The sequence below is a fragment of the Rana temporaria genome, chromosome 4 (assembly GCF_905171775.1).
Source record: "Rana temporaria chromosome 4, aRanTem1.1, whole genome shotgun sequence".
In the NCBI taxonomy this organism is placed as follows: Eukaryota; Metazoa; Chordata; class Amphibia; order Anura; family Ranidae; genus Rana; species Rana temporaria.
Window position 1 is genome coordinate 338,727,167 of NC_053492.1, and position 20,868 is coordinate 338,748,034.

Below are 20,868 nucleotides of genomic sequence, written 5' to 3' on the forward strand. Positions count from 1 at the left end.
TGGAAGGGCCAAAAAAAAAGGTGGGGGATGGGAGAAGAGGAGAAGAAAAAAAAATATTTCTCCTAAATGTTCTTCCTCTCCCATCCTGCCATTGCTATTTTTCTTTTTGTTGAACTGTAAACCTGTAATTGTTCTCCAGTCTGGAAAGTCCACTTGAGGTAGCTCCAAAATCTCTATAAAGTTTTGTAGATCATCTTTGTTTCGAAGTGTTGCTGTTCTTCCATTCCGCGTTGCTGTCACTTTGAAAGGGTACCTCCAACGATATTTAACTTCTGCTCGCAAAGCTTCTAGTAGGGGTTTAATCATTCGTCTCTGCATAAGAGTTCTATATGATACATCTGGAAACAGCGATATCTCCGCCCCCTCAAAATTAACTATAGGTTTATCTCGTACTGCTTTCATAATGGCTTCTTTAACTGGGTATGTAAGAATTCTACAAATTACATCTCTTGGTCTCTCTGAACTTTGAGGGGTTGGAAGGAGAGCACGATGAACTCTTTCTATTTCAATCTCTTCTGTTATGGGGGTCCCCAAAATTAGCTGGAACAGATTAATCACTTTTGGGAGCAACTCCATATTTTTTTTTTTTTCCGGCAGGCCCCTTATTCGTATGTTATGCCTACGTTCTCTGTTTTCCAGATTATCTGTATGGTCCAACATAAAATTCAATGCTTCATCCTGCTTTGTCCTTTCTTGGGTATCCCCCACTACCTGTCTTAGCTCCTCTTGGCCTGCCTCCAGCTCTTCTACTCTCCGTCCCAGCCCTACGACATCCTCTCTTAACTCCTCCACCTCTTGTTTACATGATGCTTTGACGGCCGATATAAGCAACTGAATATCATTTTTTTGTTGGAAGTGCTCTCAGATGTTCTCTCAGGTAGCAGTCTATTATAAACTCAGTTTGGGTCTTGGTTATATTTACCTTTGGGTCTTGTTTTAAACAGCTGGCCCCTTGCTCCCTCCCCATAATGTTCATAGTGCCTGTCTCTGCATTACCATTCTTCTCCTCCATGCCCAGCGGCTTAAGGACTTTTCCTGGGGACTTCTCCATCTCTTGAAGGCTCAACTCCATTCCTATCTGTCCCCATCTAATTTAACAATCTGGCAAACTTGGGTCGGGTGTCTCCACCTTCTCCCAAGGGGTTTGCATACTGCTTTAAATTTAGGGGGGAATGTCCCTGATGGATATATTTCCTCTCCCAATTCCAGCTCCCCACAACCCTGTCCAGGTACTTCTTGCGTGGTCATTTTGGTTCCTTTTTTCAGATCTGGGGAACTGCCCTTTTTTTCCTCCTGAGTCGACCGCCTTTTTGCCAAACCCCCTGGGTCCACACTCTGTGTAGTAAGATACTCTCTGTCTGTTTACCTGTCCTTTCTCGGCACACGCTGGGGGCATAGCTGTGCGACGGCGTGTGGACATTCCTCTCTCTTTTCAAAATAAATAGAGAAGGGGCGAGAGGAGATGCAGTCCACCTGAGAGGACAAAAGAAAGAGCAACCCAAACTCCCAAAAGGCGGCGGGGGATAAAAAAGGGAAGGTAGGGGGAGGAAAAAAAAAGCCCCACTCCTTAATCCCCCAGGCAGGGTCCCTCTCTTCCTCCGTTAATTCAGGGGCTTCAGGTTGTCTTTAACTAAACCTGTTTATATCCTCTAACACCACCACCTTCCAGACCAGTTCCTTCTTTCATATACCGCTCTGCTTCCAGTAGATAAACAAACAAGTCACAAAGGTCCCCCAGTAAATTTATAATTACAAGTCTCTCTGTACGTTTCCTTGCCTCCACGCCCACATAAGAGTCTGTTATTTTAATTTTACCCTTTGGGTAGACCAGTACCAGTATCGGATACCAGATATCCAGAGGGTTTAGGTACAGCTTAATAGATTTACACCATTCTGATGTAATGTTCAGGGCTTATTTACCCCCTTACAATTTAAATGTTCCTCAGTACCTGTGATTATTGTCCAGTCAGTCTCATAAATATTAAAGCAAACCAGCATTTAATCTGTGAGTATCTGACCAAATGGTAACTGAGGATCGCCTATATATTTGGGTGTCTCTATTTCAGCGGTATTCAGATGGATATGTACCGTATAGCCACGAATCGGTGGATATGTAACAAAATGTCCATATATATTTATACTATGAATACATCAAATGAATTCACATATCCCCCTACCGGTATGCAGTTATCTAAGCATGTATTTATATTCTGTCCCTTGCCGTTTTTCACAGTTTCAAGCGTGTTTGTCTCCTCATATACCGGTGCACTTCAGCAAATAAATATGTCTCAAAGGTGCCCCCATAGATTTATAGCTTTAGATATCTCAATGCATATGATTGCCCCAAAACCGACTTGTGAGAGTCTATAAAATTAATTATATCATTGAGATAACCAATGTTGGATATCCAGAAGGCTTATCATTCAGTTTAGATGTTCCTTTAAATCTGTTAAATCTGTTATTCTCCTCCAGCACTTTTCTAGCAGACTTAAATATGTAGGCAGACCAGCCTTTAGTCGGTAGATATTTGACCAAATGTCCAGGTGTCTTTGTGCTATGAGTATACTAGGTGTCCAGATATCTGTACAATAGTTACTTCATATATAACTTATCTGAGGTCTTCCTGAGGTTTTTCCTCCTCTGCTCTTATCTCCGGCTCTCCCACACTCAGAAATTACACCTGTCTTCTCCTCTATACTCCTTCATGATACAGAGTAGTCAAAGTAACTGAATGTCTCCGCTCACCATCCTACACGAGGGGAGCGTCCATTTCCTCTCCTCCCTGCTCTTCCATGCTCTGTAATCTGCAGCCGGGACTCACCTGCACAGCTGGGCGTCTCCACTCTTTGTCCCCGCGAACCCACGTTGTACCAGAGCTTTCACTTTCAGACCGCGCACTCCCCACGCTTACGAGTGCTTCCAGTCAGACACCTCCAATCAGCCAGCTGACCTCCGCAGTCAACCACCGCAGCCGTCTCAGTAACCCTCCGGCATCCCAGCTCACAGCCCACACGCTCACATGGAACGGCACAGGTTAGCTTCCTATATGGCCATTAACACCCAGGAGAGCCCGCAGTGAGAGCTCACACCCTCACACTACTGCTCGGCACCATGTTGTGGCTCCTCCCCACCCATTGTAAAAACTTCAACGAAAGTGGAATATTTTCAAGCAGATTTCATCAGTCTTCAGTGTCTGGGCTCGTAGAACTTCTGGTTTTTGGTTCAACACAAACTGAGAATGTTTGTCTCAAGGTCCTGGAATCCTCTTGCCTTTGCAGTGGATCCTCTGGTGACTCGGGGGCTCTGTTTAGCATGGTCTACTCTGTTCCTCTAAACCCCCTTCCTCACACCTGCTCTGCAGGATTAAGGCTGAATGTACACGGCTAATGTGTAAGGCTTGGAAAAATCTTTGCAAATGGATAGAAACTGGCTAAAAGACCGAATTCAGAGAGTAGTGGTTAACTATTCATAATTTGAATGGTCTAAAGTTATAAGTGTTATATCCCAAGGTTCAGTGTTGGGACCCTTACCTTTTAATATATTTATAAATGGGGTTGCACCAATATCGATACTAGTATCGGTGCTGATAACGAGCATTTGCATGAGTACTTGTACTTGTGCAAATGCTCCGATGTTTGACCCAATACTTGGGCAGTTGCAGGGATGATTGGTGCGGCGGTGGGGGCAGTTACAAGCATCAATCTTCCTGTATAGCTTTTCTGACAGCTGCTTCTCCTCCGCTCCCTCCCACGGCTGTGGAGATCAGTGCTTTAAACTGCCTCCACCACCGCACCAATCACCCCCAGCTGTCCCCCTCTGTGCTCCACGTGTCCTCCTCCGGGTCCCAATATGTTTTGTCCTCTGGGTCCCCCTCTGTGTCATTCTCCAGATCCCCCTGCGTCCTCCCCGGCTCTGTGTGCTCCTCCAGTCCCCATAATTTCCTAGATCTTTCAGGATGGAGAGCGGAGGAAGGAGCCAGTAAATCTGCCATACTGGCCCGTTCCTTTTCTGAATACACAGTGATCACTGACTAAACATTGTACTGTGTTTTACGATGCTTCAGTTTATGAATGGAGAGGTATCTCACCTAAGTCCCCCAACAGGGCTTAAAAAAAAAATGTAATAAAAATTTCAAAGTTAAATTGTAAAATGGAAATAAAATAAACAGACACCAATCCACTTAAAAATAAATTGTAAAAAAAAAACTACTGACATGTGCCACTGTCACATGACATGAAAAAAGGTATTGTATCGGCGAGTACTTGGGGGGAGGGGGTAGAGTATTGGTACTTGTACTTGGTCTTACAAAAGTGGTATCTGTGCAGCCCTCTTTATAAATGATATAGGGCCTAGGATTTAAAGTACCATTTAAATCTTTGCAGATGACACCAAGCTATGCAGTGGACATCCTTACAGAATGTTACAGCTTGCAAGCCAACCTCAATGCCCTCAATGCCCTGTTTAGTTGGGCAACTCTGTGGCAAATGAGGTTTAATGTTGATAAATGTTAAGTTTTATGCATTTGGAGGAGTACAACTGGGGCAATCTATGGTGGAAAGGGATCTGGGTGTTCTGGTAGATCAAAGGCTTAATAATAGCATCCAATGGCAAGTTGCGGTTTCCAAAATCCTTTCTGTATTGAGATGTATTTGGAATATGCAGTTCAGTTTTGCGCACCAGTTCATAAGCATGATATTGTGGAACTGGAGAAATTGCAGAGAAGGGCAACCAAACTAATAAGAGGCATGAAGCGCTCAGCTTTGAAAGATTAAAAAGATTAGCTGAGTTTACTCTCTCAACAAGAATGGGGGATATGATCTCCATGTATAAATACACATGTGGTCCATATATTTAACTTGGTGTACAGTTTTTCACTTTAAGGTCAACAGAGGACAGGGGCTTCTTCACAGTAAGAGCTGTGAAAATGTGGAATAGACTCCCTCAAGAGCTGGTACTGGCCAGCTTAGTAGATTGTTTTAAGCAAGGCCTGGATTATTTCCTAAATACACATAATATACAGTGCCTTGCGAAAGTATTCGGCCCCCTTGAACTTTGCGACCTTTTGCCACATTTCAGGCTTAACACATAAAGATATAAAACCTGTTTTTTTTTTTTTTGAAGAATCAACAACAAGTGGGACACAATCATGAAGTGGAGCGAAATTTATTGGATATTTCAAACTTTTTTAACAAATAAAAAACTGAAAAATTGGGCGTGCAAATTTATTCAGCCCCTTTATTTTCAGTGCAGCAAACTCTCTCCAGAAGTTCAGTGAGGATCTCTGAATGATCCAATGTTGACCTAAATGACTAATGATGATAAATAGAATCCATCTGTGTGTAATCAAGTCTCCGTATAAATGCACATGCACTGTGATAGTCTCAGAGGTCCGTTTAAAGCGCAGAGAGCATCATGAAGAACAAGGAACACACCAGGCAGGTTCGAGATACTGTTGTGGAGAAGTTTAAAGCCGGATTTGGATACAAAAAGATTTCCCAAGCTTTAAACATCCCAAGTAGCACTGTGCAAGCGATAATATTGAAATGGAAGGAGTATCAGACCACTGCAAATCTACGAAGACCTGGCCATCCCTCTAAACTTTCAGCTCATACAAGGAGAAGACTAATCAGAGATGCAGCCAAGAGGCCCATGATCACTCTGGATGAACTGCAGAGATCTACAGCTGAGGTGGGAGACTCTGTCCATAGGACAACAATCAGTCGTATACTGCACAAATCTGGCCTTTATGCAAGAGTGGCAAGAAGAAAGCCATTTCTTAAAAATATCCATAAAGTGTCGTTTAAAGTTTGCCACAAGCCACCTGGGAGACACACCAAACATGTGGAAAAAGGTGCTCTGGTCAGATGAAACCAAAATCAAACTTTTTGGCAACAATGCAAAATGTTATGTTTGGCGTAAAAGCAACACAGCTCATCACCCTGAACACACCATCCCCACTGTCAAACATGGTGGTGGCAGCATCATGGTTTGGGCCTGCTTTTCTTCAGCAGGGGCAGGGAAGATGGTTAAAATTTATGGGAAGATGGATGGAGCCAAATACAGGACCATTCTGGAAGAAAACCTGATGGAGTCTGCAAAAGACCTGAGACTGGGACGGAGATTTGTCTTCCAACAAGACAATGATCCAAAACATAAAGCAAAATCTAAAATGGAATGGTTCACAAATAAACATATCCAGGTGTTAGAATGGCCAAGTCAAAGTCCAGACCTGAATCCAATCGAGAATCTGTGGAAAGAACTGAAAACTGGTGTTCACAAACGCTCTCCATCCAACCTCACTGAGCTCGAGCTGTTTTGCAAGGAGGAATGGGCAAACATTTCAGTCACTCGATGTGCAAAACTGATAGAGACATACCCCAAGCGACTTACAGCTGTAATTGCAGCAAAAGGTGGCGCTACAAAGTATTAACTTAAGGGGGCTGGATAATTTTGCACGCCCAATTTTTCCGTTTTTTATTTGTTAAAGTTTGAAATATCCAATAAATTTCGTTCCACTTCATGATTGTGTCCCACTTGTTGATTCTTCAAATAAAATTTACAGTTTTATATCTTTGTTTGAAGCCTGAAATGTGGCAAAAGGTCGCAAAGTTCAAGGGGGCCGAATACTTTCGCAAGGCACTGTAACTGGATACTAATATTTATAGGTAAATTTGACCCAGGGAATATCTGATTGCCTCTTGGGGAATCGGTTAGGAATTTCCTTCTTTTTTTTTTTTTTCTCTTCTTTGTTGGTTGAACTGGATGGATTTGTGTTTTTTTTTTTTCAATCAGATTAATATGTGTTCTGGTGAATCTACACTCAACTTGGTCAGGTGAACGTGGTACTCGGACCTCGTCCGACTCCTCCCATGACAGTCGTTCATGGGTCCGCCAAGATCATCCAGATCTTTTGTCCCATGGACAGGTTTATCATTCTGCTTCTCAGTTGCTGGCTTTAACAGTCAAATATTGTGGAATGGAGGATTGCAGTCTGTTACGGGGAAACACATTGGAAGGAGAAGTTATGATGCGATGATGATCCAGACCTGTTGGTGATCCCTGGGTTGGATTAACCTCTCTACTGCTTGTTTTATTTACGATGCTGTAAGTGCATATTTTTAGGCCAATAAATCTCTTATGTTTATATAAATACGCAATGAAACTTCCCTCTGTTTTTAACCCTACACATATATCGAGAGTGCAGAGTCCAGATTGACGCATGCTAGGCTGGGAAGCTGTATCAGCAGGCTGTTTGATCATTCCATCACATAAGTGGGAATATACACTGGTTGAGTCGATGCATCTGTCCACCTCATGCGTATCATGATTTCCCATACAGTGCAACCTCGGATTGTGAGTAACGTGGTTTACAAGCATTTCGCAATATGAGCAATTCTTTTTTTTTTTATTTTTTTTTTTTTTAATCCTAACTCTGTTTGCGAGAGTTGTCTTTTTCAAAACGAGCATGATTCAAGCCTCTGCAGTACTGCATTTTGCCAGAGGTGCGGGAGCGCCGGTGACATTCTAAGCCATTCGGAAATACTCTGAAAAAACGGGTTTTCCAAGTGCAGCCGAACGGTCTCAGAGTATTTCCAGCGCCCCCACCTCTGGCCACATGCGCTATTGCATGCCATAGAAGTCAATGTGGAATGAATTATCTTTGTTTCCATTGACTTCTATAGGGAAACACCTTTTTGATATGCGAGTGCTTTGGATTACAAGCTTTCTTCTGTACCGGATTTTGCTTATAATCAAAGGTTCCACTGTAATTTAAGAGGTCACGGGGATCCAGCAAGAGGCACATCCTTTCCATTTGTAACAAAGATTGAACATTACCGTGTCGCTATTTTTGGAACAAGATTTTGAACATTTATTTGAATAAACACACATGGACACTTGATTTGTAGTATTACAGTATTTCCTTTATTTTTTTATTATTATTATGATCTATTCCCATTTTGAATTATTTGTCGTTGGGTCACAGTATATTTAGATTTTTTCCACATACAAAACCATGCATATCTTTTATATTTTGAGCACAATAAATAATATAGCAAAAACATAGACCATGTAAAGCATAAATAGTCCAATGGTTATTTTTGTATATTTAATCTCTCTTAAATGGCTGGTGCTTTTAAATAATTTTCTCTTCTATAGTTCCAAACTCTTCAGCACCAACATTCCACTTTGTGCAAAACAATGCCCTTCCCCAATGGGACCACACTCACGCAATGCCTCTTGATGATGTCTTGTGGAGTGATGACACCTGTACCCTAAATTATATAGAACAAAGGAACCCCCTTAAAGCGGTGTTTCACCCTAAAAACAAATTTTTAGCATGCCATCAAGCATACTAGCGCGAGCTACAGTATGCCTTTCTTTTATTTTTTGGCGCAGTACTTACGGTTTACTGCCGTAGTGAAGTTTCAGACTCCCTGCGGGGAATGGGCGTTCCTATGCACAGGGAAGATGATTGACGGCCGGCTATGGCGCGTCACGCTGCCCGAAGATAGCCGAAATAGGACTTGCCTCTTTACGGCGCTATACGGCGCCTGCGCACAGACATCGGAGCTGACTGCGCAGGCGCCGTGAAGAGGCAAGTCCTATTTCGGCTATCTTCGGGCAGCGTGACGCGCCATAGCCGGCCGTCAATCATCTTCCCTGTGCATAGGAACGCCCATTCCCCGCGGGGAGTCTGAAATTTCACTACGGCAGTAAACCGTAAGTACGGCGCCAAAAAATAAAAGAAAGGCGTAATGTAGATCGCGCTAGTATGCTTGATGGCATGCTAGAAAAAAAAAAGTTTTTTTTAGGGTGAACCCCCGCTTTAAGTGTGACTGTACTGGGCTATTGGATGAAAATTGTGTTTATAACAAAACTTTATTTATACATAATTAGACCAAGTACAAATAAAGCTGAAAGCATTGGTGCAGTTGATATATATTTATATATATCTGTGTGTGTGTGTGTGTGTGTGTGTGTGTGTGACATATACCAAGGTTACATAGATGGAATGGCTTTTGGTTCTATCCAAATGGGTCTGGATACCATGGGAGACAGAAATACCAATGCATTTCGAATGACCATTGTTTTGGATTTTTCAGGGGTACAGACAATTCAGAGTGTAATTATTCTGCAATAAAAGGGACATAAACAAATAACCATCAACCATTCATTGCTATACAAATGATACTGACCCTTTTGTAAATGACACGATTGAAACCACTTTTATTTAAACATCATTATTATTGTTGTTGTAGAATAATTACACTGTAAATGTCTGTAGCCCTGAAGAAGAATCCAAAACAATTGTCATTCTAAATGCATTGGATATCTGTCTCCTATGGTATACAGACCCATGTGGACAGAACCAGCAGCCATCCATCTATGTAACCTTTTTGTGTGTGTGTGTGTGTATATATATATAGATATATATATATATATATAGATAGAGATAGAGATAGAGATAGAGATAGGGATAGAGATATGTGTGGATAGAGATATGTGTGGATAGAGATATGTGTGGATAGAGATATGTGTGGATAGAGATATGTGTGGATAGAGATATGTGTGGATAGAGATATGTGTGGATAGAGATATGTGTGGATAGAGATATGTGTGGATAGAGATATGTGTAGATAGAGATATGTGTAGATAGAGATAGAGATAGATATATGTGTGGATAGAGATAGAGATAGATATAGATATATGTGTGGATAGAGATAGAGATAGATATAGATATATGTGTGGATAGAGATAGAGATAGAGATAGAGATAGAGATAGAGATAGATATAGATATATGTGTGGATAGAGATAGAGATAGATATAGATATATGTGTGGATAGAGATAGAGATAGATATAGAGATATATAGATAGATGAATATATACCGGTAGATATATTATATAGAGAGAATATATAGATATAGTATATATAGAGAGAGAGAGAGAATATATAGATAGAGATATATAGAAAATTACTTGGAACCCCCAAGCAATATATATTTCCAGAAATTAAAGGCCATTGATGATAACATGTTTGATATTGCAATATTTATATGTCGCACGATTTTTGCGCAGTGGTTTATCAAATGCAAATTTTCAGGAAAAAATTTACTTTCATGAATTTAAGGCACACAAACACAATATAATTACCAGATTTTTTGGTAAAATATTTTACATTTTAATGCTGAGTAAATCGATGTAAAACTGCACATGCTCATGGAATGGCAAAAAGAAACGGCAGTACATTAAATTATCCATAGGCAATGCTTTTAAAGCCTTTACAGGTTTACCATTTTAAAGTTGGAGGAGGTCTGGTGCTAGAATTGTTGCTCTCACTCTGATGTTAATGACGGTTCTTCACATACGTGGTGCGATCACCATTCATATCTGTGAGTGGGACCTTTTTGTTCTCATTTGTGCATGAGCTAAAGGAGGGGATGAAGGAGCTTTAAAAAAAAAAAAAATGTATTTACTTTTTTCACTTTTTTTATTTAACTTGAACTTTATTACCATCACCTTTATTGCTACTGCTATGAGCAACATCACTTGCGATAGCATGGACAGTGACAGATATTCTTTATGGAGAGACCCTCAGGACCAGTTCACACCAGATGCAGTTCCATTCAGTTCTGTGTGCTTTTTTTTCTGCACAGTGTTTTCCATGTATTCCAATGGATCTAGTTGGCTCTAGTTCACACCATGCAGTCAGTTTCCGGTCAGTTTTTGCACCGGAAACTGCATGGTGTAAACTAGAGTCATTGGAATACATGGAAAACACTGTGCATGCATTTTTAGTTCCGAAAAAAATGCACACAAAACTGTACAGAACTGTCTGGTGTGAACTAGACCTCAACTCTACTCTGGCCTCCAAAGCAGCCGATCAAACTGAGTTTTGTTTAACTGCTTTACAAGCAGCTGAAACAAACAAACCAAGACTGAAAGTGATGAAATCCTTGTCATTTCCTTTTTCTGACATCACAGAGGAGAGGGAGGGAATATAAGTGGGGCAGGAGAAGTCTGGGAAAGGTGGTGGAGGGAAGGGAACCCTCTTCTACCCCCTGTTAAAGTTATTGGGTAGCTGTAGAGCTATTTGATCACTTTTTAGCAGAAAACCATTACCTGCTCTAAGGAACGATACCAGGATCATGGCTGCAGTTGCAGCCATAATCCTGGTATAACTGCTTCCCTCTAAGGGTGTTTTTCTACAGCCTAGGTATGTGAAGCAGTCAATTTTTAACATTTATTTATTTTATTTGTTTTATTTTTAGGCACATTTTGTCAATGTTGCCAGTATGTTTGCGTAAATATGTGTGTAATATATATAATTAGGGCTGGGCAAATTAAAGATTAATTCCTCGATTAATCTTTAATTTTTTTGATCGATCAAAATTCTTTTGATCAATCAAAATTCTTGACGTCACTGGATAGTAAGACTTACCCTGCTGGATGCGAGCAAACTGCACCCATTGGATTGAGGTACCTTTTGCATCTTTGGAGCAGGAGGATGCAGGAGGATGCATAAGGCTCCATCAGGGGAAGGGGGCAAAAAAAAACATTCGTTTTCCTGTCATAAGCAGTTTTGTGCAGACAATTCTGTGTATCGGCAAAATCTGTTCCGGCCGAAAGACTTTTCAGTTCTTCGGGGTATATTGTCAATAAAATGTGAGATCATGTCTGCTTCCAGAAAATGTAAACACTCTGGTATGTCTGCGTGACTGACCAAAGTGATGCCTACTATAAAGTGACTGACACTCAATATACTAGATACGTTTTATAATTAAAGTTAAACTAACTTTCTACGTTTTTCTTAAAGTTTAATAAGAAAAAATTACTTACGTCAGTGCTACAGTTTGAATTTAAAACGGATTTGTGTGAACTGTGAAGTTAAGTCATGTATTGTGGAAACTAACTAGTGTCGGGTGATTGTATATAGTGTATACCACATTTGCCACTGACTAATGCAGAGTTGCAATGCAAGGAGATCAGCTAAAGGTAGTTGGATCTGTATGTGCGTTATAATTAATCGAAATTTGCCGATTAATCGATTAAAAAAAACCGATTAATCGAACACGAAAATTTTAATCAGTAACAGCCCTTGATGCACATCATGCATCCCAGGAGGAACCGTGTCATTTGCCTACGCGCATTTCGGAAGTTTGGGGTGGACCAAGCCTATTAAGCTGAGTGAGTAACCTAAAAAAAAAATCAGTAACCCAATATCAGTGCTGCGGAGAGGAGCAGAGTTCACTTTGAGGGTGAAGGTCCACTTTAACAGTAAACGAGTGGAATTCTCTCCACTTTGCTCCTCAATCAGTGACAACTGTAATTTTTTTATTCCCTAACACTTTGTTTTGCCGTGACCATGGTCACCAGGACAAATAGGGAGGGGAATTCTTCCCGTGGGGACACAGTTAAACCTGACAGGGATTCTAGCCCTTTTCTACCATATCTATAACCATAAAATAAATGATTTAAGGGTTTAGCCATGTTTTAACTGAAGAACAATAATTCATCAGTCCAGTGTCAGATGTATATGTTTAGAAACGTACATAATGTTACATAAATTATACCTAATGTGACTTGGTCTAGCCAAGTAAGGGACAAATACGGGCAGTCCAGTGTCTGAAGATACTGAATCACTTCAGTAATACTTTCTTTTCTGTTTCAAATCAAAATCACAGTATGCTTACAAGGGAATTTTTTTAGGTGTCTTAGTTGAACGAGGTGCAAGCTAGTGTCAAATGGAGTTCCAGCCTCTTCTAATGCTTACAAGAAGTTAGTGTTGCTGCATTTCTTGCAGGTTTGTCTGAAATAACATGTCAATTATAAAAGACCTTACTAACCACCTTTCTCTTACTTTCTCCACTGCTTGCTACTTCTGCGCTTCTGTAGCGCTTCAGCATGGAAGGTCTGTCAAATGTCATACAGAATAGCTTTCGGCAGACGTTTGGGAGTTCAGGTGGCGAGAAACAGGTGCTGGGATTCTTTTCTCTTATTTCTGCTGTCTTTTTAAGTTATTTTCTCACTTCATCTGTCACTTGTTTTTGTACGTGCATACCCACCAGTAATTTATACACTGCTAGGGGGTAACCGTGATGGGTTCAAAAACAACTTCAGAATATGATTTTTAACTTTTAGACAGTACTAATACAGTTCCTATACAAATATTATTCTAGAAAATTGAATTGCAGTGGATTTCATTTATATTTGTGTTTTTTTACATAGTTCAAGTCATATAGACCCTTTTCATAGCAAAGATAAACCGATCTTTGAAGTGCCTTAAAGGAAAAGTATGACCAAAGCTCTTTTGGCCATACTTCTCCTGTGGGTCACCAGAGTGCCCTTAGTCCTGCACTCCTGTGACCCAGGTTCAGCTGACAGCAGGTTAAAGTCTCCTGTTGGCTGAAGTCACATAGCTGTTCCAGGCTCTACAGTGATCCAGACAATGACGGGTTCCACCCAAATGCCTGACTGGCAGCTGGCTCAGCTTCTCAGTGTGTTGCTATGAGCCTGAGTCCAGCCGCTTCCACCCCCTCCCAAGCCAAGTGTTCTAGTGAGCGCTGGAGGGACAGAGCCAGTGACTGATAGTTACCACTCTTTGCTCAGAGCCGACCCGAGATCATGCAACTTATAGTTGAGTTAATCTTCTTATTCCTGTGTCAAACGTTTTAGCTTTACTTGAGGTCATTGTTTTGTTGCAAGGCCAATCCTCTCCAAGGGCTTTTATACACCTTTTCTCCCAGCATTCATTGGGGGGCATAATCTTTAAAGTAAAACCACACTGCATCTGAGGACCACAAATCAAAAATGCTATTTAACTAATTTTTAACATTCAAAGCAGTCTCACCCATCCATTCATGTCTACATGCTTTATTTCCCTCACAGTCTTTCAGGACAGCCACAATGAGGGACCTGGGCTCCTCCCCTTCATAGGAAACGCTGCACCAGCTCTTAAAATTCCACTTCCCCCTGCCAGACTTCAGTTGTTTGTGTTTCCCCTGGTGGGGAGACACTGTTAGGAACCTGGCCAGACAGTCAGGGAGACTGTGGCTATGAAGTCCTGTAGGGGAGGCTGGGAAGCTCCCAGGGACGCGTTAGGGTACATACCTGACCGCACAGTCCACCGCCCCATCTTTGCTGAGTGCGGGCGGAAGATCCAGGGACCCTGGTGCAGGCCACAGTGGGGCCAGGGCAGGCAGAGTGGCGGGTGATGTCATTGAGGGCGGATGCTTCCCTTTGACCCACGACTTCCGGTTCCAGGTTGCGGTGCTGATAGCAGGCTGGAGAGGAGTCGGGAATGCAGCACAGGCAGCGTGAGACTCCACAGCAACCACCAGTGTGGCCAAGTTCAAAGCGAATGCCCAGACAGGGCACATCGATGTTAGATCCAGCCATCATAAAGTAAGGGTACTGGGGAGGGGTCCATTTCATCTAGGATTTCCCGCCACTGTGGATGGTTCCTTGTAGTGGGGGGTCTCAGGTCCTTGCCTTTTATAAAAGGCCTGCAGCACTTCCCAGGGTTGTAACCTGTATGTACTTGGGGGTGGCGAAAGGTGATGCTATTTATATGTTACATGTATTTTAGAAAGCTACTGATAAATCAAGATCCTCACATAGCTCTAAGAGAGAGTGCACCTCTTGTAGGGATACCCTAGGGGAATCTTGGACAGAAGTTTTTTCTTTTTCGTACATCACGGGACACTGAGCGGCATAGTAATCTCTATGTGGGTATATAGGCCTACCTTCAGGTGATGGACACTGGCATGCCCAAGACAGAAAGTCCCTTTCCCTATATACCATACCGGAAGCACCTCAGTTTGTTCGCCAGTGTCTAAGGTGTTGGTTACGGTTAAAGATGTTTCTTCAGAAGTCCTGCTGGAGGTCCCTTTGGGCCAAGCAGGCTATACCGGATCCGTTCAAAGTGCCACTGAGGCCAAAATGAGCGGCATCTGGGTTTTGGTTGTGAAGAACGAGGTGTTGCCTGTAATGCCTCTCCTCGGAGGGCTGGATCCTGGGTCCCCAGTTGTTTGGTTATACCAAAAACCAAACGTTACTGTCAGGATGCACTACAGGTCCAGGGGAGTGGATTTCCCGGTCCCTGAAGGTCTATTGACATACCCGCCATGTTGAGAGAAGATTGGACTCTGTTTTTTTTTTGTTTTTTTTTTTTTAAAGCAGGGTCTTGTGGCAGGGAATAGTAAGCAGAGGTGCCTGTTTGATCTTGGGTCACTCAGGATTAAATCTTCCATACAACTTATTGTCATACCCGTGTTGGCCGCTAGATGTCAGTATTTTACCTGGCTTATCCTGATGTCTGTGTAAGATTTGTGGTGCAGTGCGGGCCGGGAGGACTTATGGTTAAACAGTAAGCTATGATATCCTCATGTAAAGCTGTCACCTTTGGGAGCAGATTCCCGGCCAGGAAAAGCAGTGCCTTTTCCTTCCCATACAGGGCTGCAGCCCGTATACGCGTGCAGCGTCACGTGCACGCGCGCAAATCTGTGATTTAAATGGGCAGCCAGGGGGCGGCGCTTGGGCAGCGCTGTGACGTGATGAGTGTCGCCTGGACGGCACATCAGGCCCCTTATCTATAAATCTGTATACTATTCACATGTTCTGCTGGAGGGACACAGGGAAAGGCTCACAGGGATATGGTGATACAGGCATCCCCATTGACACGTAAGTACTCTGCATCATGCTGATTTGGATAGCAGCTCCTTGGGCTGGACTATTTCAGCAGTGGATGCGATTCCTGGATCAAGTACCTCTGCTTTGTGCTTGGGACTATTCCTTCCAGGAATTCGGGGATGAAGAATGCCAAAAAACCGAAGGGTTTCCCGTCAGGTTCTGAGGATCCTGGTCAGACCTCTACTATGCCCTCCTCTCCTGACAAGTCGCATTTGTCCGCTCAGGGTGAGTCATCGGGGCTGTTAGGTACTGTATCCGCCCTCAGCCCACCTGCTCCTGTATTTGTTACAGAAGACGCTCTGGCCTCAGCCTTAGGGGGGGTTGGAAGAGAGGTTGGCAGCCTTATTCGCATCTTCCCTTGCTGGTTAAAAGCATAGCAGGTCCCCCTCTTGGGCTCCTTAGAAGCTGAGCAACAACTCCCGGAAGAGGTTGACTTACCCTCGGGGGATCAGGAGAAAGCACATTCTGATATGTCTGCCTCTGAAGAATCTACGGTAGAAGAACTCTTCTCAGCCTCACAGTCCGAAAAGTTAATGGTACAGTCCCTTACTGAGATGGTTCGTGCAGCATTTAAATTGCCCACAACAGAGCCAGTGGGCAGGCCAGTTTCTTCCTTGGGTTCACTTAAGGCCCCGCAGGCTAGTTGAACTTTTCCTACCCACCCTTTATCTGAGGATTGGGATCACCCAGATAAGCATTTTCTCCCTCCTAAGAAGTTTTCTGTTCTTTATCCTATGGAGGAGAAATTCATCAAAAAATTTAGTCTGCCTGCAGTGGCTGCAGCCATCTCCTGTGTGAATAAAAGTTTAACATGTACCGTGGACAATGTACAGATGTTTAAAGATCGGTAAGAAACTGGAATCCTTGTTAAAGTTTTCCTTTTTCTGTGTCAGGGGCAGTGGTACAGCCAGCGGTAGCGGCTATTGGCATCTGCCAGGCTCTGAAGGATCAAACAAAGCAGGTTCTTAAAGACATCCCTCCTTAGCAAGCTCGGGACTTGGCCGACTTACCAAAGGCATTATGCTTTGCAGTGGATGCCATTAAGGATTCAATTCATCAAGCCTCACGCCTAACGCTCTTATTGGTGCATATGTGAAGGCTATTATGGTTAAAGAATTTGTCTGCTGAAGCTCCCTGCAAAAAGCTTTTGGAAGGGTACCCCTTTCACAGTGAACGTTTATTTGGAGATGATTTGGACAAATATATATCCCAAGAATTTCTAACGGGAAAAGTACTTCCTCTAAATGTGCTACCTCTCCAGTCCCTGGAACCTCTGCCTCCAGGCAGTCTCAACGGCCTCCGCGGTCCATGCCTGGAGGAAAGTTTCGGGGTCAAGCCCAGGGACACAAGAAGCCCTGGGGCCGTAAACCAACTAAGCAGCCCTTCAAGTAGACCTTATGAAGGGTCGCCCCCCACTCGATCAGGTGGGAGAAAGGCTTCAATTTTTCTCAGAGGCTTGGTGGGAGGAAGTTCGGGACAAATGGGTCCTCTCCACAGTGTCGCTAGAGTACAAGTTGGAGTTACGGGAATTCCCCCTCCTCGTTTTCTGAAGTCAGGGGTGCCAAAGGATCCACTAAAAAGAAGGTCCCTCTTTCTAGCATTAAACGGCCTGTTGTCCCAAGGGGTCATCATAGAGGTTCCTCCGGAAGAACACAGCTTAGGTTTTTATTCAAACCTTTTTACAGTCCCAAAACCAGTTCCTGAATCCTTTTGTATGGAGTGGATTCGGTCTGTGATCTCCACCCTTCAGGGAGGAGAGCTACTAGCGTCAATCGATATCAAGGACACGTATCTATTTTTCACCAGAGACTCTTGCGGCTCGAGGTAGAACACCACCATTATCAGTTTGTCGCCTTCGGGCTGGCCATTGCACCTCGAGTATTCACAAAGGTTCTGGCCCCTCTCTTGGCCAAGTTGAGGGCTCAGGGGGTATCAATAATGGCATATTTGGATGACCTGCTGCTGGTGGATCAGTCAGGGGTAAACATAAACAAGGCTGTGCGCTGCACAGTCAAGTATCTGGAGTCCGTTTGTTGGGGGAGGGGCAGATGCGTGATGGAGTGAGAAGCTCCTAAGCTGAGGAGTGGAGGTCCGACAGAAGCACGCCTGATAGAGCAAAGTATACCCTGGAGAAACCCTGAGAGCCCTCGATGGAAGATAGAGGATCCCTCTATAGCTGCATAGCCGCAGTATAACCACATCGTTACATCGCTGAACCGTCTAACTCCCCCTTGCTCTAACTAAGTGATATAGAGACTCTTTAACGGGGGTGCGGTTACCTGCTGGATTGCGTGGCTGGAGTCCGTGGCTGGAGCGTACAGCTGGCGTTGTCGCCCGGGGCGGCCGTGGTGCGGGGTTCTCCGGTGTCTGGACGCCTAGCTGGGAGAGGATGGGTGGACTGGCGCCGGAGTGAGGAGGACAGAGCCCAGAGCCTGGAACACGGCAGGGGAGGTTGGAGCAGCCCCAGGAGAGTCCCGTGAGACCGGACGCCGAGACTGAGCTGGGGCTTCTGGGAAGTGTAGTTCCAAGCAGTTCCTAACCTGCATGGAGGACATCGTGGAGCAATCACTAAGCCGAGCCCCATAAGTGTCCGCACCAATCCCAAGCAACAGGACTGAGAAGAAAAGCTGGGGGGAGAGTGAGGAGAGATAGAGGACTGTGATCAGGAAGACAGTGGCGGTGGTAATGTATGCCAATCTATGTTTACCTAGCCATATCAGTCTAAGTCAGCCTAAAGCACAGTGAAACAAAAGGGATGTGTAAAATGGACAATGAATCATATAAAGGAACAGGAGGCACGTAATAATATTGTCTGAAATCACCCTGAACTATTCTGAATGAAATGATTTGCAGTGCCATGTTAGTACTCAGCTAAAAAAAAAAAAAACTATTATTTTTAGGAAGACCCTGTATGCAATCTCCGGGTCTCCAGGCACATACATTGAATAAGCATCGGAGCATATTTGACCTTTTGGACACCTCGATCTCTTTTTTTTTTTCTTTCTGGGTGATTCCACCTATGTTTGTATATACATTCATATCTCCAAGTGAACTTAAATACACGGGGGATTAAATATATCTGGAGTGTACCACAGGAAAAACCAAAGAAACAACCCACCTGTGCATTTATTTTTATTTTTTTCTGGGTAGGCGTTCATAAAGTAGCCCGGACTGACGGTTTGGAAAATATTACCATTACCATTCGATCACCCTCCATTGATATAACAGTTTATCAACGTCCATTCTAAGGAGGGGGAAGAGCGGGGCAGGTGGGTTTGTTTCAGGCACACAATTCACACCAACCCACACCTACCTTACCCGCTACATGTCAGGGAGACAGGACACCCAACAGGACCCACGTCAGAAGGTGAGGAGAAGTGTGGGAGGAGACGTGGGGCCCTTGACACGGGGGGCACTGCCTGAAGTGTCAGTACCAGCACAGGCGATCTCCCTTTCGCAGCAGTCGCTGCAAGTAAGGAGTGGCACAGCCGGGGAGGCAGGAGAAGTGTTGGACACTATGGCGGATGGAGGAGAAAGTAGATCAGGTGCGGCGAAACATCTTAAAGACTCAGATTATGGACCATAATTCACAGGTTTGCCTGACAAATGTGCCTGATGGCCAACAAACTGCGCAAAATGAACAAGAAGGAGAAATGGATATTAGAAAACTTTTTCAGCTTATTCAGGCATTACCTACCAGGAAAGATATACAAGAGATTATGGTCAATTTAACAAGTACACTACGGGGGGAGATTGAGGAGGTCCAAACTCAGGTAGGGCGGGTGGCAACAGAGATGCGGCTTGGGATGCTGGAATGCAAGGTTCAAACACAGCAGTTAATTATGTTACAGCTCCAAGCCGAAGAAAGTAAAAATAGGAGCAGGAGAAATAATATCCGCCTCAAAGGGGTTCCGGAGAATTTAGAGGGTCTAGAATTAAGAACTGTGATGATAGACATTCTGAACCTATTAAAAAAAAACAGAGACTCATATTAAAATAGACCGAGTACATAAAGTGCCCACAACAGTGAATCGGACTCAAAGTAATCCACGAGATGTCTTATGTAGGATACATTTTTTCCGGGTATAAGAAGACATTCTTAGAGCAGCCTGGCAAGTGGGAACATTGGAATATGAGGGGGGGCGGATACAAATTTTTCCGGATCTGTGTAGACAAACGAAAATGAGGAGACGTATGCTAAAACCAATTTTGGACTATATTCTAGTGCATGGGTGCTCAACCTGTGGCTCTCTAGCTGTTGCGGAACTACAATTCCCATGAGGCATTGCAAGCCGCTGACAGGTACAAGCATGTCTCCCAAAGGCTGAGGCATTATGGGAATTGTAGTTTTGCAACAGCTGGAGAGCCACAGGTTGAGCACCCATGTTCTAGTGAATGGGGGAACCCATAGATGGGGATATCCATTGGCTGTCCTTGTGAAAAAGGGAGGACAAAGCTTCAATTTATGGGAACCAGAGCAGCTTCCTGAACTCTTTAAACTTATGGGGGGGGGGAGCCCCTCGAAATACCTAATTGGCTAGGAATGCCGGAATGGATGGAATACAGTCCACGCCCACATAACAACCCTACTCAAGAGGGTAGGGGATAGAAGAAAAAGACTGTAAGAGACCAAATCAGAGGAATGCCCCAGAATATCTAGGGGCGAACCTGTAACAGACTACCGAAAAGAAAAACATTCTCTTTTTTTTTTTGTGTGTGTCAGTTGGTATTGTTTTTTTTTTTTTTTTTTGTCTCTATATTTATTCCCCTACTCGCCGTCTCCTTGAACCCTATTATCTTCCCATGGGGGTGGGGGTAGACAGCGGAGACAGTGGATGGGTAAATGGGAACTGGGTATCGATGGGAGAGCAAAAATATAATGTCCCCTGCAGCAGTAAATGGGAGGGGGAGGGAGGGGAGTTGGTATTTTTGTATAGGCACTATATCACATAAGATAATATGGGTGTTTTTTTTCCCTGTTGTTTTTTTTTTTTTTTTTTTTTTTTTTTTATTATATTATAAAGGTTGGCACAGTAGGGTAGTAGGATACTGTCCCTTATAATGTGGATAACACACATATATATAGATTTGGGGTGTATCAGAAACAGAGTAGGGAAAGGGGTTCAAGTAAGAGAGGCGGGCCTAGGCCCACTGGAAGCACAGAGGGTGAATGGGG

General features: G+C 43.5%; 1 protein-coding gene across 3 annotated transcripts in view; it reads left to right on the forward strand.

The window, feature by feature from the left end:
- FEZ2 (fasciculation and elongation protein zeta 2) overlaps window positions 1-20,868 on the forward strand; it is a 203,565-nt gene that overhangs the window by 115,882 nt on the left and 66,815 nt on the right. For 2 of the 3 annotated variants that reach the window (XM_040350753.1, XM_040350754.1), the window contains exon 6: window positions 12,897-12,977. The exons of the other annotated variant lie outside the window; for it this stretch is intronic. In XM_040350753.1, coding sequence (XP_040206687.1) covers window positions 12,897-12,977 — 81 coding nt within the window. The remainder of the gene's footprint in view (window positions 1-12,896; window positions 12,978-20,868) is intronic. 3 annotated transcript variants of the gene reach the window in all.